Source organism: Ranitomeya variabilis, chromosome 4 (assembly GCF_051348905.1).
Source record: "Ranitomeya variabilis isolate aRanVar5 chromosome 4, aRanVar5.hap1, whole genome shotgun sequence".
NCBI classification, from domain to species: Eukaryota; Metazoa; Chordata; class Amphibia; order Anura; family Dendrobatidae; genus Ranitomeya; species Ranitomeya variabilis.
In genome coordinates this window covers 768,200,724-768,227,769 of record NC_135235.1, presented here as the reverse complement: position 1 = coordinate 768,227,769, position 27,046 = coordinate 768,200,724, and the positions used below count along the sequence as shown (strand labels likewise).

At 42.4% G+C, this 27,046-nt stretch overlaps 3 protein-coding genes across 3 annotated transcripts in view; all 3 read right to left on the bottom strand.

Annotated features, from left to right (window-relative positions):
- LOC143768295 (oocyte zinc finger protein XlCOF29-like) overlaps positions 1 to 7,358 on the bottom strand; it is a 173,759-nt gene extending 166,401 nt beyond the window's left edge. The window contains exon 1 of the mRNA XM_077256987.1: positions 7,173 to 7,358. The gene's annotated coding sequence lies outside the window, so the exon portion shown is untranslated. The remainder of the gene's footprint in view (positions 1 to 7,172) is intronic.
- Positions 7,359 to 9,483: 2,125 nt separating this feature from the next.
- Positions 9,484 to 13,130, bottom strand: LOC143766918 (uncharacterized). The gene is made up of 2 exons (XM_077254917.1): positions 12,307 to 13,130; positions 9,484 to 10,513 (listed from the first exon to the last, which is right to left on the bottom strand). The coding sequence occupies exons 1-2, from the start codon at positions 12,440 to 12,442 to the stop codon at positions 9,501 to 9,503; spliced, it is 1,149 nt and encodes a 382-aa protein (XP_077111032.1). The 5' UTR covers positions 12,443 to 13,130; the 3' UTR covers positions 9,484 to 9,500.
- Positions 13,131 to 20,935: 7,805 nt separating this feature from the next.
- LOC143768293 (oocyte zinc finger protein XlCOF29-like) lies at positions 20,936 to 21,508 on the bottom strand. Its single transcript, XM_077256986.1, has 3 exons — positions 21,369 to 21,508; positions 21,060 to 21,239; positions 20,936 to 20,977 (listed from the first exon to the last, which is right to left on the bottom strand). Exons 1-3 carry the CDS (start codon positions 21,444 to 21,446, stop codon positions 20,936 to 20,938), a joined length of 300 nt encoding a protein of 99 aa, XP_077113101.1. The 5' UTR covers positions 21,447 to 21,508.
- Between the last annotated feature and the right edge of the window lie 5,538 nt (positions 21,509 to 27,046).

Sequence of the window (27,046 nt, the reverse complement as noted above, 5' to 3'; positions counted from 1 at the left end):
GGGTGAAATCGCGATTCACCCGCCGCTATTAACTAGTTAAATACCACTGTCAAACGCAGACAGCGGCATTTAACTACCGCATCCGGCCGGAAATGAGCGCATCGCCGACCCCCGACACATGATCGGAGGTCGGCGATGCTTCTCCATTGTAACCATAGAGGTCCTTGAGACCGGTAGACCACCCTGTAGTCGGCGCTCACAGCACACCTGATTTTCTGCTACATAGCAGCGAACAGCAGATTGTGGCTATGTAGCAGAGCCGATCGCGTTGTACCTGCTTCTAGTCTCCCATGGAGGCTATTGAAACATGTCAAAAGTAAAAAAAAAAAGTGAAAAAAAAAGTGAAAAAAATAAAATATAAAAGTTTAAATCACCCCCCTTTCGCCCCAATCAAAATAAATCAATTAAAAAAAAAATCAAACCTACACATATTTGGTATCGCCGCGTTCAGAATCGCCCGATCTATCAATAAAAAAAAGCATTAACCTGATCGCTAAACGGCGTAATGAGAAAAAAATTCGAAACGCCAGAATTACGTTTTTTTGGTCACCATGACATTGCATTAAAATCCAATAACGGGCGATCAAAAGAACGTATCTGCACCAAAATGGTATCATTAAAAACGCCAGCTCGGCATGCAAAAAATAAGCCCTCAACCAACCCCAGATCATGAAAAATGGAGACGCTATGAGTATCGGAAAATGGCGCTTTTTTTTTTTTTGCAAAGTTTGGAATTTTTTTTCACCACTTAGGTGAAAAATAACCTAGTCATGTTAGGTGTCTATGAACTTGTAGTGATCTGGAGAATCATAATGGCAGGTCAGTTTTAGCATTTAGTGAACCTAGCAAAAAAAAACAAACAAAAAACAAATGTGGGATTGCACTTTTTTTGCAATTTCACTGCACTTGGAATTTTTTTCCCGTTTTCCAGTACATGTCATGGTAAAACCAATGATGTCGTTCAAAAGTACAACTCGTCCCACAAAAAATAAGCCCTCACATGGCCAAATTGATGGAAAATTAAAAAAGTTATGGCTCTGGGAAGGAGGGGAGTGAAAAACGAACACGGAAAAAGCTTCGGGGGTGAAGGGGTTAAGCATGAGGAAATGTCTAATTGTTCAGTGTTTGTTCCGTCAAATGTAAAATCTGTGTCCTGTAATTGCTAATATAACAATTGTGTGTGACTAACAGGAATTCCCAGAACAGTTATAGGAACCAGGGTTTCTTCTCTTCCCGACACTGGAATCAGTGATGTTCCTACACAAATATCCTGGTCACATCCTAACCACTTATTTACCCACAAATCTGTAGGATTTAACGCAAAATTATATTCTGTAGGCAAATTTCTCATTAGTCCTAAAGGTGTAATTCCACTTTGTAATACTTGTGCAATCATTTTCAGATTGGTGGAATCTTCAATCTGAATTTCTAGACATGTTTTGGCCACTTGAGATTCCTGTTCACTTTCTATTAAAGCTAAAGTAGCATCTTGTAGATGTGATACAGAAGACCCCAATACAGCAGCAGTGTTCAAAACCATCTTCTCAAGGACTTGATTCAAACTCTCTGAATCTTTACCCCTTCACCTCCAATATACCCAATATTTTCCAGATCTGATGTAAGAGTATGTATGTCCATAGTGTTAATTAGACTTCCTACTGTTCCTAATCCCCCCAAAATACCTTCTTAAGGTACCGATACACTAAACGACTTACCAACAATCACGACCAGCGATACGACCTGGCCGTTGGTAAGTCGTCGTGTGGTCGCTGGGGAGCTGTCACACAGACAGCTCTCTCCAGCGACCAACAATTAGGGGAACGACTTCGGCATCGTTGAAACTGTCTTCAACGATGCCGAAGTCCCCCTGCAGCACCCGGGTAACCAGGGTAAACATCGGGTTACTAAGCGCAGGGCCGCGCTTAGTAACCCGATATTTACCCTGGTTACCATTGTAAAAGTTAAAAAAAACACTATATACTCACATTCCAATGTCTGTCACGTCCCCCGCCGGCATCCACAGGGCGCTGCTGCTGAGAGATTCCCTGCACTGACTGTGTCAGCGCCGGCAGTAACAGCGGTGACGTCAGCTGTGCTCTGCTTTACGGCCGGCGCTGACACAGTCAGTGCGGGAAGCTGACGGTGGGGGACGTGACAGACATCGAAATGTGAGTATGTAGTGTTTTTTTAACTTTTACAATGGTAACCAGGGTAAATATCGGGTTACTAAGCGCGGCCCTGCGCTTAGTAACCCGATATTTACCCTGGTTACAAGTGAACACATCGCTGGATCAGCGTCACACACGCCGATCCAGCGATGACAGCGGGTGATCAGCGACCAAATAAAGGTCCTGATCATTCCCTACGACCAACGATCTCCCAGCAGGGGCCTGATCGTTGGTCGCTGTCGCACTATAACGAGATCGTTAGCGGGATCGTTGCTACGTCACAAAAAGCATGACGTTGCAACGATATTGTTAAGTGTGAAGGTACCTTAACATTGCCCTTAGTCGCTGATTGGTCGTGGAAAAACGCCCACGACCATTGTCACGACCAATCAGCGACGCACACAGTCTGGAAGAAAATGGCCTCTCCTTACTCCCTGCACTCAATGCCGGAGCCCGCATACGCTGTCCGGTCACCGCTCACACAGGGTTAATGCGGGCGGTACTGACCGCGTTATGCTGCGGGTAATGCACTCCATAACCGCTGCTATTAACCCTACGTGTCCCCAATTTTTTTACTATTGATGCAGCTTATGCGGCATCAATAGTAAAAAAATGTAATGTTAAAAATAATAAAAAAACAAAAACCTGCTATACTCACCCTCTGTAGTACGCTGGCTGCCATCTTCGGTTCCCGGCGATGTATTGCGAAATTACCCAGAAGACTTAGCGGTTTCGCGAGACCGCTAAGTCATCTGGGTAATTTCGCAATGCATCCTGGGAAAGGAAGAAGGCGGCCGGCGCCAGCGGCTCGGCGGAGCTTCGGTGGATCCCAAGTCTCGGTAACCTCTTCCTGAATCCAGGCGCCAACAGAAGGTGAGTATATAACTATTTTTTATTTTAATTCTTTTTTTACAATATACAACGTGGGCTGCGCGATATACAACGCGGGCTGCACGATATACAACGCGGGCTGCGCAGTATACAATGTGGGCTGCGCAATATACAACGTGGCCAGTGCAATATACTACGTGGGCTGCGCAATATACAACGCGGGCTGCGCAATATACTACGTGGGCTGCGCGATATACTACGTGGGCTGCACGATATACTACGTGTGCTGCGCAATATACAACGTGGGCTGCGCAATATACAACGTGGGCTGCGCAATATACAACGTGGGCTGCGCAATCTACTGCGTGGGCTGCGCAATCTACTGCGTGGGCTGCGCAATGTACTGCGTGGGCTGCGCAATGTACTGCGTGGGCTGCGCAATGTACTGCGTGGGCTGCGCAATGTACTGCGTGGGCTGCGCAATATACTACGTGGGCTGTGCTATACACTACGCATACATATTCTAGAATACCCGATGCGTTAGAATCGGGCCACCATCTAGTGTATATATATATATATATATATATATATATATATATATATATATATATATATATATACATACACACAGCCCTCGCTTAACTCACTACAATTTTGATGCAAATTAATTAATCTCTACTGGGGTTCCGTCATTTATACCATTTTCGCTACTTTTCTGGCACACTGACGAAGGTCCATTGCAGACCGAAACGTTTGTGACTATTGTATGTATATTAAACAAACCCCCCTTTGCATCACAACTATTGGAGTGTGCTAGTTGTTAATATTGCACATGTCTCAAACCCTCTTTCAACAGGTGATGGAAGCTTAGAAAATTAGCCCAAAATTCTCCACTCTTCTCCCTGCAACTGAAGCAGCACAGCAGACACAGAAGTCTCTGATGTGTGTACTTGCAAAGCAAATGGAGCCGAAGGATCTACTGGGGACAAAGCAGGTGCATTTTGTAAATTCATTTTCAATTGTTCAAATGAGGTTTGTTGTTCATCACCCCAAGGACCAAAGTAATCACTATTTTCACCTTTTAAAAGATCGTACAAAGGCCTGGCCTTGTCTGCAAAATTCTTAATGAAGTGCCTTGAAAAGTTTATAAGACCCAAGAAATGTCGCAATGCCTTGTGTGATGTTGGAATCGGTAGAGAAGCAATTGCTTGTATTCTTTCCTGAAGTGGCTGTCTTTTCCTGAACTCAACAACACTCTCAAAAACCTGACCTCGGTCTGTATCAATTTGACCTTTTTGGTGTTCAATTTCAACCCTGCATCATGCAGCAGCTCAAACAATTCTGTCAGAAGAGAAACATGTGATTCTTTATCATCAGTAGACAACAGGATATCATATCATCCACATATTACAAAGTACAATCAGGCCTCGAAATAAAGGATAATACCTTTGCCAACGCCTGATGGAAAACACTAGGTGACAAATGTGCTCCTTGAGGCAATCTGCAAAACAAATATTGCTCATCCAAGAAACTAAATGCAAACTTTGTACTGACAACTAATTTCAAGAGGTATACTGAAAAAACATTACTGATATCTAGTACAGAAAAGTATTGTCACGGAGATACCGCGACAGAGCAGTACCAGAAGACCACGGCGTCTGATGGCTTCTGCTTCATCGCTGAGAAGCACTTCTCCTGTGTATTAAAACTGTTTTGTTTTCTTTCAGCAGGACAGGGGTTAATAGGCCATGTGGAAATTCCTGCTTTCAGCTGTGCTCGGTTAGCCACTCCTCTCTCCTATAAAAGCTAGGCCTTCTGATCAGACCTTTGTCCGAGATAGCACTTGCTAGATAGACCTGGAGTAGTGAGGAGCTGGTGTTTGGAGAGCTGGAGGAATTTATTGTGCGACAGTTGTATGGTTTGTACGCTTGGAAAATTCCTCATCCTTACCTGCCTTATTTACTTCCCCCATCCTTCACATCCTGGTGGATACCTCTGTTATTTGTGAGAGCATATTTTGTGTGAGTGGAGTTTTCTTTTTACCCTTGTCTTTGTCCCCCTGTTTGTCGGGTTGGTGTACTGTTGTACACGGTAGCGACTCTCTTCCCCGGGTGGGGAGGGGGACAGACGCAGGGCGGCAGTCAGGAGACAGGGCAAGGGCGGAGGCCCCGACATCCGCGACATCAGAGGTATCCCGGTGAACAGGGCGAGTTAGGGCGCCCCCTAGAGCTAGGGCCAGGAAAGGTGCCCCTGGTACCAGTTTACTCACCAGTCCAATCGTGACAAGTATTTTGCCTTCGCATTCAGCCTTGCCATCATGTCATGAGTATCTGCAACAATGGGTGCCACATTGGGAGTATGTTTGTTAAACATCCGCAAATCCAATATCATTCGATAAGAACCATCAGATTTCAGGACACACCACAAAGGATTGTTACTTACAGAATTAGCCTTTCAGATGACACCTTGATCTAACAATTCCTGTATGATCTTTGACATAGAATCAATTGATTCTGGAGGAAATTTATACTGACGTTGTGGTGGAGGATCTCGCCCCTCCACATTTACAACAACATCCTTCATTGTACCAACCTCATTCCTGAACTGAGCCCAAAGAGAAGGAAAAAGCTGTACAATTTCTGTCAATACCTCGTCACCACCAGTTTCAGGCCACAAATGATCTGTTGACACATCATTTAAGCAAATACTTCCAACACGGCTATAATCACTAGGATCAATGACTACAGGTTTACAACCATTAGAATCTTTCCAGATCACTTGATTTCCTAGATCGACTACCCATCCAAATTTCTGCATAAAATCTGTGCCAAGTATATTTTCAGAATCACGACAATACCAAATGTCAATTCCTGTTTTGATAGGTGTTTCCAACGTCACATTGGTAACTAAAGTAGCTTTAGTTCCACCTTTTCCACTAAAACCAACAATTGTACAAACTGGTGAATCTGGTTGTAGTTTTTAAATCAAAATTTGTAACACTTAATTGAGCTCCTGTGTCAATAAGAAATACAACATTCTGTCCTGCCAGATTTACTTTGGTAAATGGTCTTCCACAGTCATCAAATGTAACGAGTCACAAATTCCAATGGATGGGGTGTAGGAGTAGTCTATGATTGTCAGAAAGATGGGGGAGATGGGAGAAGACCAATGTCCTTTTTAAAAGCACTTGGAATTCTATTCCTGGACTCAGTCTCCTTCACTGTCATCTCTCTGATCTGTCTGATTAATGGTGCATACGGTGACTGTGTTTGTCTGTTGTCAGTTGTGAGTGGGTGCAGAAGAATGTCATGGAGGTGCGGAAGGTTTGGTGGAAGATTTTGGCCTGAGTTCCCTTCCAAGCTTACCTGTTCCTTGTGTACCTGTCTCTGATTCTGCTCTCAAGAATTTTCTGCACTGCCATTTTAAGGGTCCAGGTATACCACAAAAATAACAATGGATATTGTTCCTTTGTGTAGTATTTTTACCTCTATGATGAATGTAATTTCTAGTCTTGGATGTTACGGTGGGTCTAGGTTTCAGCTGGCTGTCTTCTTTCTCATGAGCTACAACTATTTTAGCCTTGACCTGATTTTGCTTCATGGATCTCCTTACTTTGTCAATAAACTGTTGCTTCTGGCAATGATGGCTGAGCACTAGCCAATTGCTCTGAGGCAGGATCTAAATATTTGAACTTTTTTACAAAAAATATGATCATGGATGTTGGCCCCGGATGAGGCCTAAGATCAATCACCATCCTATAGGCCTGTTCAAATTTTACCAAAAATGCAAATGGGTCATCATGAATATTAGTTCGTTCATTTTTCTGAATATCAATTGTAGGTGTGGCTTCGCCTGCAAAAACCAATATTGTCTAAGTCTGTCTTTTGTACTATGTGTCAATTAATTTTCCTCATTTAATCTGATCTGTATTCTTTTTCCCATATGTGAGGGTAACCATGCTTTGAATATCTTGTTTTTTTGTTCATCATTAAGATTGAATTTATCTGTTTGATTAAAAAATGTCCGCATTATAAAAATATTTAGAATTGAGAGTCCTATCATCACATTGACTATACAAACTAGACCATAATTGTGAATCTGTATGGCTATGAACAAACTTGAACTCTATATTACTTTTCTTAGAATAATCGTGAACGAAATCCATTTTCTCACCTGTGGAATATCTTTTCCTCTCCTGGATTGATCCAACCGTCAATGGATGGTCCTCTGTGTCTTTACTGAAATCCTCAGACCTCCGTCATGGGACACATCCAGCTCTTTATGGTTGGAGACACGAATCCTCACTGTCTGTAGGCTCTGTCTGATCCTTGTGACGTGAAATAGCAGAATTCCTGCACCTTGAACAACAGGTGTTTAGCAGAGCTCTCCGCCTCCGTGTGCAAGGGAAAGGATTTCACAAAAATAGCACAAAAATCAGATTTGGCAGGGCTCGCCAAAATGTTAGAGAAAATGACAGTTTCTTACTTTTTTAAGTAAGAGCACAGTGAAGATAGAAAGGAAAGCAATATTGAATTGTGTGGATACAACAAATCTTGTTTAATGTTCATTCAAAAAGTGATGACAAAAATGAAGACAAGTTCATAGCACGTAGTAAGTATTAGATTATAGAAGAGAAAACAAGCATTCATTGGTTCTTACATATGGTTTTGAAGTATGATGTGGTCTGGGTTGGAGATTCTCAAAGTATGAGAGATCTGTCTGAACAGGAGTTAGGTCAGCCTATATACTATATTGACCCATAGGCTTACATTGGATCTATTTTTCCTGTCTCATAACCACATATGGTGATCTGCTGCTATGTTCATAGCCTCTACCATATTAGAAGAACACTAGTAACTTGCGGAATATGAATATTAGTTTTTTGTACATTACCTCATTTTGAAATGCTTAAGCATATAGCCTGTGACCTTTAAGAACCATTGTTTATCTCCAAATAGCCACAGTTCTGACAAAAGCCCTATAGGTCTGACAAACAGAGAACAGATGTAGCGGCCACAGTCCTCAGAATAGCTCAGTCCCTCACTATCCAGAGTATCTATTCGCTAGTTAGAACCTGCATATGTAAAGTAATCTATATTTTTTTATTATTATTGAAATACTAATATTTTACAGTGGCTTACCCTCCTTCTAGAGTGTGTCAATGACTGCCTTCTAGACATGTCCAGTCTGCAGTCTTCCTCATGATTGTGGAGCCTACTGAAACAGACCAAGGGACCTTTTTAAAACGTTTAGGAAGCCATTCCAGGTGTTTTTATTGTAATTTACTGACTTAATGACTTTTGGGTTTTCATTGGCTGCAGGATCTAGTCATCAACAGAAATAAACACTTGAGATATATCACTCTGTAATGATTCTATATAATATAAGAGTTTCACTTTTTGCATTTAAGAACTGAAATATAATAACTTTTTGATAATATTCTAATTTAGTGAGAAGCACTTGTATGTGACTATGTAAACACAATTAAGAACATAAAAAAAGCTTCTCCCCTGTGTGAATTCTTTGGTGGCTAGAAAGAGATGGTTTCTTCACAAAACATTTTCCACATTATGAACATGAAAATGGCTTCACCCCTGTGTGTGTTCTTTGGTGGGTAACAAGAAGTGTTTTCTGGTTAAAACATTTCCCACATTCTGAACAGGAAAAAGGCATCTCTCCTGTGTGGGTTTTCTGGTGGCTATCAAGATTCGTCTTCCTGCTAAAACATTTTCCACATTCTGAACAGGAAAAAGGCTTCTCCCCTGTGTGGGTTTGCTGGTGGCTATCAAGATTCGTTTTCCTGGTAAAACATTTCACACATTCTGAACATGAAAAAGGCTTCTCCCTTGTGTGGGTTTTCTGGTGGCTAACAAGATGCGCTTTCCTGGTAAAACATTTCCCACATTCTGAGCAGGAAAAAGGCTTCTCCCCTGTGTGGGTTTTCTGGTGGGTAACAAGATGCACTTTTTGGTTAAAACATTTCCCACATTCTGAACATGAAAAAGGCTTCTCCCCTGTGTGGGTTTTCTGGTGGCTAACAAGATTCGATTTGTGGTCAAAACATTTCCCACATTCTGAGCAGGAAAAAGGCTTCTCCCCTGTGTGGGTTTTCTGGTGGGTAACAAGATGCGCTTTTTGGTTAAAACATTTCCCACATTCTGCACATGAAAAAGGCTTCTCCCCTGTGTGGGTTTTCTGGTGGCTAACAAGATTCGATTTGTGGTTAAAACATTTCCCACATTCTGAGCAGGAAAAAGGCTTCTCCCCTGTGTGGGTTTTCTGGTGGCTAACAAGATTCGCTTTTTGGTTAAAACATTTCCCACATTCTGAACAGGAAAAAGGCTTCTCTCCTGTGTGAGATCTGTGATGTCTGACAAGAATTAATTTATCTAGAAAACATTTCCCACATTCTAAACAGGAAAAAGGCTTCTCCCCTGTGTGGGTTTTCTGGTGGCTAGCAAGATTTGCTTTGCTGTTAAAACATTTCCCACATTCTGCACATTAAAAAGGCTTCTCCCCTGTGTGGGTTTTCTGGTGGCTAACAAGATTCGATTTGTGGTTAAAACATTTCCCACATTCTGAGCAGGAAAAAGGCTTCTCCCCTGTGTGGGTTTTCTGGTGGGTAACAAGATGCGCTTTTTGGTTAAAACATTTCCCACATTCTGAACAGGAAAAAGGCTTCTCCCCTGTGTGAGATCTATGATGTCTGATAAGAACATTTTTATTTGTAAAACATTTCCCACATTCTGAACAAAAAAAAGGCTTCTCTCCTGTGTGGGTTTTCTGGTGGCTAACAAGATACACTTTCTGGTTAAAACATTTCCCACATTCTGAACAAGAAAAAGGCTTCTCTCCTGTGTGGGTTTTCTGGTGGCTAACAAGATGCGCTTTCTGGTTAAAACATTTCCCACATTCTGAACAGGAAAAAGGCTTCTCCCCTGTGTGAGACATATGATGTCTGATAAGAACTTTTTTATCTGTAAAACATTTCCCACATTCTGAACAAGAAAAAGGCTTCTCTCCTGTGTGAGTTCTTTGGTGGGTAACAAGCTGCGCTTTCCGAATAAAACATTTTCCACATTCTGAACATGAAAATGGCTTCTTCTCTGTGTGAATTCTCTGGTGACTGACAAAATCTGATTTCTGGTTAAAACATCTCCCACACTTGGAACAAGACATTCTATTGTCTGCTTTGTGAAGGCTTTGTTGTTTGAGAAAGGACTTTTCTAGGGGAAAATGATTTCCATATTCTGAAAATGAAAATGTCTTCATTGTTTTAGGAGCAGTTCGTTTTTTAATGCTTATTTTGTGATTTTGATTTTCCTTAGTAGTCGGTAATGAATCAGAAGACAGGATCTGTTCCACAGGATCAGATGACAGATCTTTGCTGTGAAGGGATGATGGTATATTTGGAGTAATGGCATTCACTTCAATTGTATCCTGTGGGATCTCAAGATTATCTGATTTAAACATTGAAGATGTCAGCTGTCCTGCTGATCTCCTGGTACAGTTATCTGCCAAGAATAAAACCAATTATTATTTTAGAATAAAATATCCTTGAATTCTATATTTTTGACCATTTCTACTTAAACGGTCTGTAAAAATGGAAAGTTATGCAAAATTATTGAATTATTCCCCAAGACAATGACAGTTTACAGTTTACTAGACTGTGCTCAAGCCACATTAAGCATCCATGCTTTTGGCATTACTATAGTGAGAAGAAATCACTTATTTTATGGCATGTGTATCTCCTGGAGCACAATCTGGGCACTATGTGTTGGGTAATAACTTGGGATATTTGCAATTTTCACTTTCCAACATTCACTGCGCGTGCTAATATCTGGAAACTGCAAGTGGAGTCAAAATAGTCACTATTCCTATCATTTATTGAGGGTTATAATTTACAAAATGGAGTCATTTTAACCCCTTCATGACCCCAGCTTTTTTTTGTTTTACGTTTTCGTTTTTCACTCTCCTCCTTCCCAGAGCCATACTTTTTTTTATTTTTCCGTCAATATGGCCATGTGAGGGCTTATTTTTTGCAGGACGCGTTGCACTTTTGAACGACATTATTGGTTTTAGCATGTCGTGTACTAGAAAACGGGAAAAAAATTCCAAGTGTGGTGAAATTGCAAAAAAGTGCAATCCCACACTTGTTTTTTGTTTGGCTTTTTTTGCTAGGTTCACTAAATGCTAAAACTGACCTGCCATTATGATTTTCCAGGTCATTATGAGTTCATAGACACCAAACATGTCTAGGTTATATTTTATCTAAGTGGTAAAAAAAATTCTAAACTTTGCTAAAAAAAAAATAAAAAAAAAAATTGCGCACTTTTCCGATACCTGTAGCGTCTCCAATTTTCGTGATCTAGGGTTGGGTGATGGCTTATTTTTTGTGTGCTGAACTGACATTTTTAATGATACCATTTTCGTGCAGATATGTTCTTTTGATCGCCCATTGTTGCATTTTAAAGCAATGTCGCAGTGACCAAAAAAAATCGTAATTCTGACGTCTCAATTTTTTTCTCGCTACGCCGTTTAGCTTTCAGGTTCATTTTTTTATTGATAGATTGGGCGATTCTGAACGCGGTGATACGAAATATGTGTATATTTGATTTTTTTGTTTTATTTTGAATGGGGCGAAAGGGGGGTGATTTAAAACTTTTTATTTTTTTTTCATATTTTTTTAAAACATTTTTTTTAACTTTTGCCATGCTTCAATAGCCTCCATGGGAGGCTAGAAGCTAGCATAGCCTGATCGGCTCTGCTACATAGGAGCGATGCTCAGATTGCTCCTACGTAGTAGATTTACTGCATTGCTATGAGTGCTGAGCACAGGGTGGCGCTCACAGCAATCAGGCATCAACAACCATAGAGGTCTTCAATAGACCTCTGGTTGTCATGCCGATGCATCGCTGACCCCCGATCACGTAACGGGGGTCAGCAATGCACGCATTTTAGGCCCGACGGCAGGAAGCGCTAGTTAAATGCCGCTGTCAGCGTTTGACAGTAGCATTTAACTAGTTACTAGTGGCGGGTGGATCGTGAATCCACCCCCCGCTATTGCGAGCACATGTCAGCTGTTTTGAACAGGCTTTGATGCGGGCTCACCGCCGGAGGCCACATCAAAGCGGGGGTTCTGACCTCGGATGTACTATCCCGTTCGAGGTCAGAAAGGGGTTAAAGGGATTTCATCTGCTCTGGTTTTCTGCAATTTTGTCATATTAGGAATTCTGCAAATGGTGTGTCCCATCTCCTCTGGGATCTGCTCCTGCAATGTCTGCTTTGGACACCAGACGCGGCTTACTCAATCTGCAGGCGATGCTGGTAACAGAGGTGGGGTTGGAACCAGAAGCTCTTGACGGTGCAGGCTCCTCCCACCCACTAAGATTAGGGCGCCTGGCATCTGTAGTACCATCTGCCAATTGGAAAGCACCAAACATTTTTTAATCAGATACATTTGTATTAACGATAAGATTTACAACAGATCACATGTTCATACTGATTTTATGTTTTACAGTAAATTAACCCCCATGGAGGCCATATCAGGAGCAAACAATAATTCGTCCATAGTTGACAATATCAAACAGAGTTCCAGTTTACCATAAATTGTACTATATACTGGTAGAACATTAATCTTATCCAACCACGGCTGCCATCATTTATGGAAGAAATCTAGCTCGTCTCTCCTGGTGTAAATGCTTTTCTCAAGCTCAGTTATGTGGTTCGTTTGAGCAATGAATTCACGTCTGGACGGAGGCTCCTCTCTAACCCAATATTTTGCAATCAGTTTCCTTGCAGCAAACTATAATCTTGCAATTACAATTTTAGTCGTATTGTCAGTTAATATTTACCCTAATATACATATCAACGGATCCCTAGGAATAACGCACCCATACACCACTCCAATGCAGTTCAACACTACAATCCAATAGGAGGACAATCTGGGACAATGCTAAAGCATATGCAATATGTCCGCCTGAGATTGCGAACTCCTTGGGCAATCAGAGTTGGACTTTGAAAGCACCACACCTTATTAAAGCTTGAAACATATTGCCGGAAGCTGCCAGATACAGCCTTGATCTCCTCTGGTTCAGTCCTCTGTGCTCAGCTCCTGGCTTGTGTATTTGTTTTCTGCTGTGACCCCAGCCTGTTTACTGACTACTCCTATGTCTCCTGAGTTAGTATTTTCTCTGGCCTCTTGGTTCTGACACGGTTATCTGTCTTTTCTTCTTCCCATCTTACTCCACAGAACAGCAGGTAACACTGGGCTTCAAGCCTAGCGGTCTCTGTGTAAGTCCAAATTCATGTAGAGGGGTTAACCCCTTCCCGACCCATGACGCCACATAGGCGTCATGAAAACCCGTGCCAATCCGACCCATGACACCTATGTGGCGTCATGGAATGATCGCGTCCCTGCAGATCGGGTGAAGGGGTTAACTCCCATTTTACCCGATCTGCAGAGACAGGGGGAGTGGTGCTTCAGCCCAGGGGGGTTGGCTTCACCCCCCCGTGGCTACGATCGCTCTGATTGGCTGTTGAAAGTGAAACTGCCAATCAGAGCGATTTGTAATATTTCACCTGAAAAACAGGTGAAATATTACAATCCAGCCATGGCCGATGCTGCAATATCATCGGCCATGGCTGGAAATATGAAGTAACCACCCCCCACCCCACCGATCGCCCCCCCACCGCTCCGTTATGGGGTCCGGTCCCCTCCGTCCGCCTGCCGGCTCCCCCGTGCTCCTGCCCGCTCCCCCGTCCTGCTGTCCGCTCCCCCCTGTGCTCCGATCACCCCCCCTGTGCTCAGATCCACCCCCCCACCACCCCTTCATACTTACCGATCCTCCCGGTGTCCGGCCGTCTCCTCGCTGGGCGCCGCCATCTTCCAAAATGGCGGGCGCATGCTCAGTACGCCCGCCGGCCGGCAGATTCCTTACAGGTACATTTTGATCGCTGTGGTAGGTTCTACCACAGCGATCAAAATAAAAAAAATAATAAATAAACCCCCCCCTTTATCACCCCCATAGATAGGGATAATAATAAAATAAAGAAAATATTTTTTTTTTTTTTATCACTAGGGTTAGGGTTAGAACTAGGGTTAGGGTTACGGGTAGGGTTAGGGGTAGGGTTACAGGTAGGGTTAGGGTTATGGCATGTGCGGATTTGGCAGCGGATCCGCAGCGGATTGGCCGCGGATCCGCAGCGGATTGGCCGCGGATCCGTAGCGGATTGGCCGCGGATCCGCAGCGGATTGGCCGCGGATCCGCAGCGGATTGGCCGCTGCGAATTCGTAGCAGTTTTCCATCAGGTTTACAGTACCGTGTACACCTATGGAAAACCAAATCCGCTGTGCCCATGGTGCGGAAAATTCCGTGCAGAAACGCTGCGTTGTATTTTCCACAGCATGTCAATTCTTTGTGCGGATTCCGCAGCGTTTTACACCTGTTCCTCAATAGGAATCCGCAGGTGAAATCCGCACAAAGAAACACTGGAAATCTGCTGTAAATCCGCAGGTAAAACGCAGTGCCTTTTACTTGCAGATTTTTCAAAAGTCGTGCGGAAAAATCTCACACGAATCCGCTACGTGGGCACATACCCTTAGGGTTAGGGTTGGAATTAGGGCTAGGGTTGGAATTAGGGTTACGGGTGTGTTGGGGTTAGGGTTGTGGTTAGGGGTGTGTTGGGGTTAGGGTTGGGATTAGGGTTATGGCTACAGTTGGGATTAGGATTAGGGGTGTGTTGGGGTTAGTGTTGAAGTTAGAAATGAGGGGTTTCCACTGTTTAGGCACATCAGGGGTCTCCAAACGCAACATGGCGCCACCATTGATTCCAGCCAATCTTGCATTCAAAAAGTCAAATGGTGCTCCCTCCCTTCCAAGCCCCGACGTGTGCCCAAACAGTGGTTTACCCCCACATTTGGGGTACCAGCGTACTCAGGACAAACTGGGCAACAACTGTTGGGGTCCAATTTCTCCTGTTACCCTTGCAAAAATAAAAAATTACTTGCTAAGACATAATTTTTGAGGAAAGAAGAATTATTTTTTATTTTCACGGCTCTGCGTTGTAAACTTCTGTGAAGCACTTGGGGGTTGAACGTGCTCATCACACATCTAGATAAGTTCCTTGGGGGGTCTAGATTCCAAAATGGGGTCACTTGTGGGGTGTTTCTACTGTTTAGGCACATCAGGGGCTCTGCAAATGCAACGTGATGCCCGCAGACCATTCCATCAAAGTCTGCATTTCAAATGTCACTACTTCCCTTCCGAGCCCTGACGTGTGCCCAAACAGTGGTTTACCCCCACATATGGGGTATCACTGTACTCACAACAAACTGGGCAACAAACATTGGGGCCCAATTTCTCCTGTTACCCTTGTGAAAATAAAAAATTGCTTGCTAAAACATCTTTTTTGAGGAAAGAAAAATGATTTTTTATTTTCACGGCTCTGCGTTGTAAACTTCTGTGAAGCACTTGGGGGTTGAACGTGCTCATCACACATCTAGATAAGTTCCTTGGGGGGTCTAGTTTCCAAAATGGGGTCACTTGTGGGGTGTTTCTACTGTTTAGGCACATCAGGGGCTCTGCAAATGCAACGTGACGCCCGCAGAGCATTCCATCAAAGTCTGCATTCCAAAACGTCACTACTTCCCTTCCGAGCCCCGGCATGTGCCCAAACAGTGGTTTACCCCCACATATGGGGTATCAGCGTACTCAGGAGAAACTGGACAACAACTTTTGGGGTCCAATTTCTCCTGTTACCCTTGCAAAAATAAAAAATTCTGGGCTAAAAAAATATTTTTGAGGAAAGGAAACACATTTATTATTTTTACGGCTCTGCGTTATAAACTTCTGCGAAGCACTTGGGGGTTCAAAGTGCTCACCACACATCTAGATTAGTTCCTTGGGAGGTCTAGTTTCCAAAATGGGGTCACTTGTGGGGGAGCTCCAATGTTTAGGCACACAGGGGCTCTCCAAACGTGACATGGTGTCCGCTAATGATTGGAGCTAATTTTCCATTCAAAAAGCCAAATGGCGTGCCTTCCCTTCTGAGCCCTGCCGTGTGCCCAAACAGTGGTTTACCCCCACATATGGGGTATCATCGTACTCAGGACAAACTGGACAACAACATTTGGGGTCCAATTTCTCCTATTACCCTTGGAAAATTAAAAAATCCTGGGCTAAAAATCATTTTTGAGGAAAGAAAAATTATTTTTTATTTTCACGGCTCTGCGTTATAAACTTCTGTGAAGCACCTTGGGGTTATAAGTGCTCACTATGCATCTAGATAAGTTCCTTGGGGGGTCTAGTTTCCAAAATGGGGTCACTTGTAGGGGAGCTCCAATGTTTAGGCACACAGGGGCTCTCCAAACGCGACATGGTGTTCGCTAACGATTGGAGCTAATTTTCCATTCAAAAAGTCAAATGGCACGCCTCCCCTTCCGAGCCTTGCCGTGCACCCAAACAGTGGTTTACCCCCACATATGAGGTATCAACATACTCAGCAGAAATTGCCCAACAAATTTTAGGATCCATTTTATCCTGTTGCCCATGTGAAAATGAAAAAATTGAGGCTAAAAGAAATTTTGTGTGAAAAAAAAGTACTTTTTCATTTTTACAGATCAATTTGTGAAGCACCTGAGAGTTTAAAGTGCTCACTATGCTTCTAGATAAGTTCCTTGGGGGGTCTAGTTTCCAAAATGGGGTCACTTGTGGGAGCGCTCCAATGTTTAGGCACACAGGGGCTCTCCAAAAGTGACATGGTCTCTGCTAGCGATGGAGATCATTTTTCATTCAAAAAGTCAAATGGCGCTCCTTCCCTTCCGAGCCTTACCATGTGCCCAAACAGTGATTTACCCCCACATGTGAGGTATCAGTGTACTCAGGAGAAATTGTCCAACAAATTTTAGGATCCATTTTATCCTGTTGCCCATGTGAAAATGAAAAAATTGAGGCTAAAATAATTTTTTTGTGAAAAAAAAAGTACTGTTTCATTTTTACGGATCAATTTGTGAAGCACCTGGGGGTTTAAAGTGCTCACTATGCTTCTAGATAAGTTCCTTGGGGGGTCTAGTTTCCAAAATGGGGTCACTTGTGGGGGAGCTCCAATGTTTAGGCACACGGGGGCTCTCCAAACGCGACATGGTGTCCGCTAAAGATTGGAGCCAATTTTTCATTCAAAAAGTCAAATGGCGCTCCTTTCCTTCCAAGCCCTGCCGTATGCCCAAACAGTGGTTTACCCCCACATATGAGGTATCAGCGTACTCAGGACAAATTGGACAACATCGTTCGTGGTCCAGTTTTTCCTTTTACCCTTGGGAAAATAAAAAAATTGTTGCTAAAAGATCATTTTTGTGACTAAAAAGTTAAATGTTCATTTTTTCCTTCCAAGTTGCTTTTGCTGCTGTGAAACACCTGAAGGGTTAATAAACTTCTTGAATGTGGTTTTGAGCACCTTGAGGGGTGCAGTTTTTAGAATGGTGTCACTTTTGGGTATTTTCAGCCATATAGAACCCTCAAACTGACTTCAAATGTGAGGTGGTCCCTAAAAAAAATGGTTTTGTAAATTTTGTTGTAAAAATGAGAAATCACTGGTCAAATTTTAACCCTTATAACTTCCTAGCAAAAAAAAAATTTGTTTCCAAAATTGTGCTGATGTAAAGTAGACATGTGGGAAATGTTATTTATTAACTATTTTGTGTCACATAACTCTCTGGTTTAACAGAATAAAAATTCAAAATGTGAAAATTGCGAAATTTTCAAAATTTTCGCCAAATTTCCGTTTTTTTCACAAATAAACTCAGAAATTATCGACCTAAATTTACCACTATCATGAAGCCCAATATGTCACGAAAAAACAATCTCAGAATCGCTAGGATCCGTTGAAGCGTTCCTGAGTTATTACCTCATAAAGGGACACTGGTCAGAATTGCAAAAAACGGCCAGGTCATTAAGGCCAAAATAGGCTGGGTCATGAAGGGGTTAAAGAAGTTAAAGGGTAATGGGCAAAACTGTGAATATAGACAATAACACATCTACTGAAATGATCAAGCTGAACAGTGATCCTCAGGAAAAAAAATGAGTAGTGGTGAAACTTCTCTGGAGTAATTGGACTATGGGACTTGGTGGCTCTAAGCAATATAAACTATCGTAAGGACCAATATTTTCTGTCAGATAAATGTCAAGAAGAAATATTAGACATTTAAATAGAACTTTTTATAATAGTGCAGAGCTGAGGGATCTGAAATTTACATCTCAGGCATTTGGTAATTGAAAAAGGGTCTGAATACCTATGACCATGTGATATTTCAGTTTATCTTTTTAATAAATTTGCAAAAATTACTACATTTTTGTTTTTTTTCAGTCAAGATGGGGTGCAGAGTGCACATTAATGAGAAAAAAAATTAACTTTTTTGAATTTCCAAATGGCTGCAATGAAACAATGAAAAATGTAAAGTCTTCTTCTGAATACTTTCCGTACCCAATGTATATTACAGCCATCAGCCACGCACAGCTCAGAGATACATCATGGCACCGGTGTGATGTTTATTATGTCGTTCATCACAATCTTGTATGAAGTTAGTCGGTTTTATAAGAAATTGAAAAGTCCGGATAAAGGGAAACTCTGCTGTTATTGGTCAGAAATTCACACTTGGCCTCACTGCACATTTACTGTTGTCGATCATAAAAGTGAAGTTTGGCCAGAAAGACGGGACCTGGTCTTGTAAATCTAAAAACGACCCAAGCGATCCTTAATAGGATGAACAGCCAGAGACATAATATTAGGAAAGGTGTAATCTGTCTGTTTAGGCATTTCGTTTTAGAATATAAACGAGATCCCACCAGTTTAACCCCTTAGTGACAGGGACAATTTGGTACTTAATGACCGAGCCAATTTTTACAATTCTGACCACTGTCCCTTTATGAGGTTATAACTCTGGAACGCTTTAACGGATCCCGCTAATTCTGAGATTGGTTTTTGGTGACATATTGTACTTCATGATAGTGGTAACATTTCTTCGATATTACTTGCGATTATTTATGAAAAAGATGGAAATATGGCGAAAATTTTAAAAATTTTGCAATTTTCAAACTTTGAATTTTTATGCCCTTAAATCAGAGAGATATGTCACACAAAATAGTTAATAAATAACATTTCCCACATGTCTACTTTACATCAGCACAATTTTGGAATCAATTTTTTTTTTAGTTAGGAAGTTAAAAGGGTTAAAAGTTGACCAGCGATTTCTAATTTTTACAACAAAATTTACAAAACAATTTTTTTTAGGGACCACCTCACATTTATAGTCACTTTGAGGGGCGTACGTGACAGAAAATACCCAAACTTGACACCATTCTAAAAACTGCACCCCTCAAGGTCCTCAAAACCACATACAAGAAGTTTATTAACCCTTGACGTGCTTCACAGCAACTGAAACAATGTGGAAGGAAAAAATGAACATTTTAACTTTTTTTGGCAAACATTTTACTTCAGAACCATTTTCTAAAATTTTCACAAGGGTAAAAAGAGAAAATGAACCACAAAATTTGTTGTGCAATTTCCCCTGAATACGCCAATATCTCATATGTGGGGGTAAACCACTGTTTGGGCGCACGGCAGAGCTCGGAAGAGAAGGAGCACCGTTTGACTTTTTCAATGCAGAATTGGCTGGAATTGAGATCGGACGCCATGTTGCGTTTGGAGAGCCCCTGATGTGCCTAAACGGTAGAAACCCCCCACAAGTGACACCATTTTGGAAACTAGACCCGTAAAGGAACTTATCTAGATGTGTGGTGAGCACTTTGAACTCCCAAGTGCTTCACAGAAGTATATAACGTAGAGCCGTGAAAAATGATCTTTTCACCCCCAAATTTTTATTTTCACAAGGGTATCAGGAGAAATTAGACCCCAAAAGTTGTTGTGCAGTTTATCCTGAATACGCCAATACTCCATATGCGGGGTAAACCGCTGTTTGGGCACACGGCAGAGCTCGGAAGAGAAGGAGCGCCGTTTGACTTTTTCAATGCAAAATTGACTGGAATTGAGATGGGATGCCATGTTGCGTTTGGAGAGCCCCTGATGTGCCTAAATAGTGGAAACCCCCCACAAGTGACCCCATTTTGGAAACTAGACCCCTTAAGGAACTTATCTAGATGTGTGGTGAGCACTTTGAACCCCCAAGTGCTTCACAGAAATTTATAACGTAGAGCCGTGAAAATAAAAAATCAAATTTTTTCTACAAAAATGATCTTTTCACCCCCACATTTTTATTTTCACAAGAGTATCAGGGGAAATTAGACCCCAAGGTTGTTGTCCAATGTGTCCTGAGTACGCTGATACTCCATATGTGGGGGTAAACCGCAAGCCCAACGCGTGTCGCCGTCACCAAGGACGAAGCCACGTTGTGCCCTGCCTGCGGCGCTTGGTCCCTCTCATTGATCTTCTGGCACCTTGGGCACTCTGCCTGCAGCATATGTTTTGGCAGCGCCTTCTGCTGTGGTAATTATACCAGTGTTTTAGGGTCTTTCTATGCCTCATTATTACCATATATTGGTTATTTATATCCTTGCAGCATGTCGGCCACTTGACTGGGGGCCTAGTATGCTTTGGACCCTATGCCGTTTCGGGCACTAGGGGCACATTTCTATCTCCCTACTTGCTGCTACTGTTTTTTGTTTTTTGTTTCCATGAGGGGATCGTTATACTTTGTTTGCGCCATTTTTATTACCAACTAAAGCACGGACACCTAGCATTGTATTGTATTGATTACCGGCTTTGATAGGGCAATTGTGTGCCATATGTATTTGCTTACTGATTGTTATTCTGTGGCGGGCCAGTGGGGAATTCACGGCATTATGCCATTTTAACTGTTTTTAACATTTGTATCAATAAAAAGTTTTCCCTTTTTTTCATCATTTATTAGTGGTGTGCGATTCTTATAGAGTGGTGCTTTTTCTCTTTTGTGACCTTATAGGAACCTGACACATACAATGATACCGTCATCCCCCGATCCCTTCATAGTGTTACTGTATAATGTCCCAGCATTCCCAGCAGTGTCACCTCTCCAGTCAGCAGCTCAATCATCTTGTAGATGAGTTCTAGGATCTTCTGGTCATTGATGTCCTCATGGATCAGGGGGTGAGGTGGAGGCCCCGTGATTGGGCTCAGGGGTCTTCCCCATCCGTCAGACACAGGGTCCTGACAGCGATCACTAGAGGTCTTCTTCACCACTGTGTAATCCTGGTAATGGAGAGACACATTAATAAATCTCACTACAGACATTTCCAGAGTCCTCACCTCTCCAGTTCTGTCCATCTGTTATTCCCATAGATAAGAATGATGTAATGTGACGTCATCAGAATCTCTCACCTCTCCAGTAAGCCGGAAGAGGATCTCTAGGGTGAGGTGTAATATCCTCTCCGCCATCTTGTCTCTGTCCATATCCATCTGTGATGGGTAAATCAGGAAAATTCTCTTTTGTAGAAGATCTTCACTGAGAGGATCCGATATTGTAGAGACCTGAATGAGAAGATGAGCCGATGTAACATCATAAGAATAATGTAATAATACAATTACTGGAGATAATAAGGGAAACATAGGAGGAGATTTATTATTTTACAGGATTTAGTTTCCTTCTTTACATCTACTAATAAATCCTATATATTTAGGCCACAGACAACAAGCAGTTTCCTCCTCGGAGTCGGCAGCTGAATACGTTCCTCATAGACTCATCTTCCATAACGCTAATTCTCGTCTCATTTACCGACCCTGGAATCGGCATTAGCAATACTGCAGGAGATATTCATTACACGCGACATGAGAAATAACTACTTCATGATGAGGACGACATCTTCATCTTCTACTACAGCTCTAGAGACATATGTGGCCAGAGTCGGTCACTGACTCCATCACCACCGGCGGTCTATATGAAGGTTTCCCGTCTTCCCCGCACTGTAATCTTCTATCACGTTAGATCTCAGCTCTGATTCACACACAGAAGTTTGAGGCTTTTATAAGAGACTAGATGGTGGCCCGATTCTAACGCATCGGGTATTCTAGAATATGTATGTAGTTTATTTATGAAGATTCTAGAATAATACATTGAATACACAGGATTCGGCCGGGTGCGACTAATTAGCGAAGAGTGGTTCAAATCCCGTGCCAATTCGTGGCCGGACTGCGCCTGTCACTGATTGTTCGCGGCCGGCCACGTAGTATATTGCGCAGCCCACGTAGTATATTGCCCAGCCCACGTAGTATATTGAGCAGCCCACGTAGTATATTGAGCAGCCCACGTAGTATATTGAGCAGCCCACGTAGTATATTGAGCAGCCCACATAGTATATTGAGCAGCCCACATAGTATATTGAGCAGCCCACATAGTATATTGAGCAGCCCACATAGTATATTGAGCAGCCCACATAGTATATTGAGCAGCCCACATAGTATATTGAGCAGCCCACATAGTATATTGAGCAGCCCACATAGTATATTGAGCAGCCCACATAGTATATTGAGCAGCCCACATAGTATATTGAGCAGCCCACATAGTATATTGAGCAGCCCACATAGTATATTGAGCAGCCCACATAGTATATTGAGCAGCCCACATAGTATATTGAGCAGCCCACATAGTATATTGAGCAGCCCACATAGTATATTGAGCAGCCCACATAGTATATTGAGCAGCCCACATAGTATATTGAGCAGCCCACATAGTATATTGAGCAGCCCACATAGTATATTGAGCAGCCCACATAGTATATTGAGCAGCCCACATAGTATATTGAGCAGCCCACATAGTATATTGAGCAGCCCACATAGTATATTGAGCAGCCCACATAGTATATTGAGCAGCCCACATAGTATATTGAGCAGCCCACATAGTATATTGAGCAGCCCACATAGTATATTGAGCAGCCCACATAGTATATTGAGCAGCCCACATAGTATATTGAGCAGCCCACATAGTATATTGAGCAGCCCACATAGTATATTGAGCAGCCCACATAGTATATTGAGCAGCCCACATAGTATATTGAGCAGCCCACATAGTATATTGAGCAGCCCACATAGTATATTGAGCAGCCCACATAGTATATTGAGCAGCCCACATAGTATATTGAGCAGCCCACATAGTATATTGAGCAGCCCACATAGTATATTGAGCAGCCCACATAGTATATTGAGCAGCCCACATAGTATATTGAGCAGCCCACATAGTATATTGAGCAGCCCACATAGTATATTGAGCAGCCCACATAGTATATTGAGCAGCCCACATAGTATATTGAGCAGCCCACATAGTATATTGAGCAGCCCACATAGTATATTGAGCAGCCCACATAGTATATTGAGCAGCCCACATAGTATATTGAGCAGCCCACATAGTATATTGAGCAGCCCACATAGTATATTGAGCAGCCCACATAGTATATTGAGCAGCCCACATAGTATATTGAGCAGCCCACATAGTATATTGAGCAGCCCACATAGTATATTGAGCAGCCCACATAGTATATTGAGCAGCCCACATAGTATATTGAGCAGCCCACATAGTATATTGAGCAGCCCACATAGTATATTGAGCAGCCCACATAGTATATTGAGCAGCCCACATAGTATATTGAGCAGCCCACATAGTATATTGAGCAGCCCACATAGTATATTGAGCAGCCCACATAGTATATTGAGCAGCCCACATAGTATATTGAGCAGCCCACATAGTATATTGAGCAGCCCACATAGTATATTGAGCAGCCCACATAGTATATTGAGCAGCCCACATAGTATATTGAGCAGCCCACATAGTATATTGAGCAGCCCACATAGTATATTGAGCAGCCCACATAGTATATTGAGCAGCCCACATAGTATATTGAGCAGCCCACATAGTATATTGAGCAGCCCACATAGTATATTGAGCAGCCCACATAGTATATTGAGCAGCCCACATAGTATATTGAGCAGCCCACATAGTATATTGAGCAGCCCACATAGTATATTGAGCAGCCCACATAGTATATTGAGCAGCCCACATAGTATATTGAGCAGCCCACATAGTATATTGAGCAGCCCACATAGTATATTGAGCAGCCCACATAGTATATTGAGCAGCCCACATAGTATATTGAGCAGCCCACATAGTATATTGAGCAGCCCACATAGTATATTGAGCAGCCCACATAGTATATTGAGCAGCCCACATAGTATATTGAGCAGCCCACATAGTATATTGAGCAGCCCACATAGTATATTGAGCAGCCCACATAGTATATTGAGCAGCCCACATAGTATATTGAGCAGCCCACATAGTATATTGAGCAGCCCACATAGTATATTGAGCAGCCCACATAGTATATTGAGCAGCCCACATAGTATATTGAGCAGCCCACATAGTATATTGAGCAGCCCACATAGTATATTGAGCAGCCCACATAGTATATTGAGCAGCCCACATAGTATATTGAGCAGCCCACATAGTATATTGAGCAGCCCACATAGTATATTGAGCAGCCCACATAGTATATTGAGCAGCCCACATAGTATATTGAGCAGCCCACATAGTATATTGAGCAGCCCACATAGTATATTGAGCAGCCCACATAGTATATTGAGCAGCCCACATAGTATATTGAGCAGCCCACATAGTATATTGAGCAGCCCACATAGTATATTGAGCAGCCCACATAGTATATTGAGCAGCCCACATAGTATATTGAGCAGCCCACATAGTATATTGAGCAGCCCACATAGTATATTGAGCAGCCCACATAGTATATTGAGCAGCCCACATAGTATATTGAGCAGCCCACATAGTATATTGAGCAGCCCACATAGTATATTGAGCAGCCCACATAGTATATTGAGCAGCCCACATAGTATATTGAGCAGCCCACATAGTATATTGAGCAGCCCACATAGTATATTGAGCAGCCCACATAGTATATTGAGCAGCCCACATAGTATATTGAGCAGCCCACATAGTATATTGAGCAGCCCACATAGTATATTGAGCAGCCCACATAGTATATTGAGCAGCCCACATAGTATATTGAGCAGCCCACATAGTATATTGAGCAGCCCACATAGTATATTGAGCAGCCCACATAGTATATTGAGCAGCCCACATAGTATATTGAGCAGCCCACATAGTATATTGAGCAGCCCACATAGTATATTGAGCAGCCCACATAGTATATTGAGCAGCCCACATAGTATATTGAGCAGCCCACATAGTATATTGAGCAGCCCACATAGTATATTGAGCAGCCCACATAGTATATTGAGCAGCCCACATAGTATATTGAGCAGCCCACATAGTATATTGAGCAGCCCACATAGTATATTGAGCAGCCCACATAGTATATTGAGCAGCCCACATAGTATATTGAGCAGCCCACATAGTATATTGAGCAGCCCACATAGTATATTGAGCAGCCCACATAGTATATTGAGCAGCCCACATAGTATATTGAGCAGCCCACATAGTATATTGAGCAGCCCACATAGTATATTGAGCAGCCCACATAGTATATTGAGCAGCCCACATAGTATATTGAGCAGCCCACATAGTATATTGAGCAGCCCACATAGTATATTGAGCAGCCCACATAGTATATTGAGCAGCCCACATAGTATATTGAGCAGCCCACATAGTATATTGAGCAGCCCACATAGTATATTGAGCAGCCCACATAGTATATTGAGCAGCCCACATAGTATATTGAGCAGCCCACATAGTATATTGAGCAGCCCACATAGTATATTGAGCAGCCCACATAGTATATTGAGCAGCCCACATAGTATATTGAGCAGCCCACATAGTATATTGAGCAGCCCACATAGTATATTGAGCAGCCCACATAGTATATTGAGCAGCCCACATAGTATATTGAGCAGCCCACATAGTATATTGAGCAGCCCACATAGTATATTGAGCAGCCCACATAGTATATTGAGCAGCCCACATAGTATATTGAGCAGCCCACATAGTATATTGAGCAGCCCACATAGTATATTGAGCAGCCCACATAGTATATTGAGCAGCCCACATAGTATATTGAGCAGCCCACATAGTATATTGAGCAGCCCACATAGTATATTGAGCAGCCCACATAGTATATTGAGCAGCCCACATAGTATATTGAGCAGCCCACATAGTATATTGAGCAGCCCACATAGTATATTGAGCAGCCCACATAGTATATTGAGCAGCCCACATAGTATATTGAGCAGCCCACATAGTATATTGAGCAGCCCACATAGTATATTGAGCAGCCCACATAGTATATTGAGCAGCCCACATAGTATATTGAGCAGCCCACATAGTATATTGAGCAGCCCACATAGTATATTGAGCAGCCCACATAGTATATTGAGCAGCCCACATAGTATATTGAGCAGCCCACATAGTATATTGAGCAGCCCACATAGTATATTGAGCAGCCCACATAGTATATTGAGCAGCCCACATAGTATATTGAGCAGCCCACATAGTATATTGAGCAGCCCACATAGTATATTGAGCAGCCCACATAGTATATTGAGCAGCCCACATAGTATATTGAGCAGCCCACATAGTATATTGAGCAGCCCACATAGTATATTGAGCAGCCCACATAGTATATTGAGCAGCCCACATAGTATATTGAGCAGCCCACATAGTATATTGAGCAGCCCACATAGTATATTGAGCAGCCCACATAGTATATTGAGCAGCCCACATAGTATATTGAGCAGCCCACATAGTATATTGAGCAGCCCACATAGTATATTGAGCAGCCCACATAGTATATTGAGCAGCCCACATAGTATATTGAGCAGCCCACATAGTATATTGAGCAGCCCACATAGTATATTGAGCAGCCCACATAGTATATTGAGCAGCCCACATAGTATATTGAGCAGCCCACATAGTATATTGAGCAGCCCACATAGTATATTGAGCAGCCCACATAGTATATTGAGCAGCCCACATAGTATATTGAGCAGCCCACATAGTATATTGAGCAGCCCACATAGTATATTGAGCAGCCCACATAGTA

Bases quoted from the DNA above. Each gene is read 5' to 3' on its own strand.
- LOC143768293 (XM_077256986.1), bottom strand. From the start codon at position 21,446: ATGGATATGGACAGAGACAAGATGGCGGAGAGGATATTACACCTCACC. The intron at 21,240-21,368 runs GTGAGAGATTCT...CTCCATTACCAG, and splicing joins TCTTCCGGCTTACTGGAGAG to GATTACACAGTGGTGAAGAA. The intron at 20,978-21,059 runs GTGACACTGCTG...TGTATGTGTCAG, and splicing joins TTGAGCTGCTGACTGGAGAG to GTTCCTATAAGGTCACAAAA.
- LOC143766918 (XM_077254917.1), bottom strand. From the start codon at position 12,442: ATGTTTGGTGCTTTCCAATTGGCAGATGGTACTACAGATGCCAGGCGC. The intron at 10,514-12,306 runs GTAAGCCGCGTC...TATTCTTGGCAG, and splicing joins CAGCATCGCCTGCAGATTGA to ATAACTGTACCAGGAGATCA.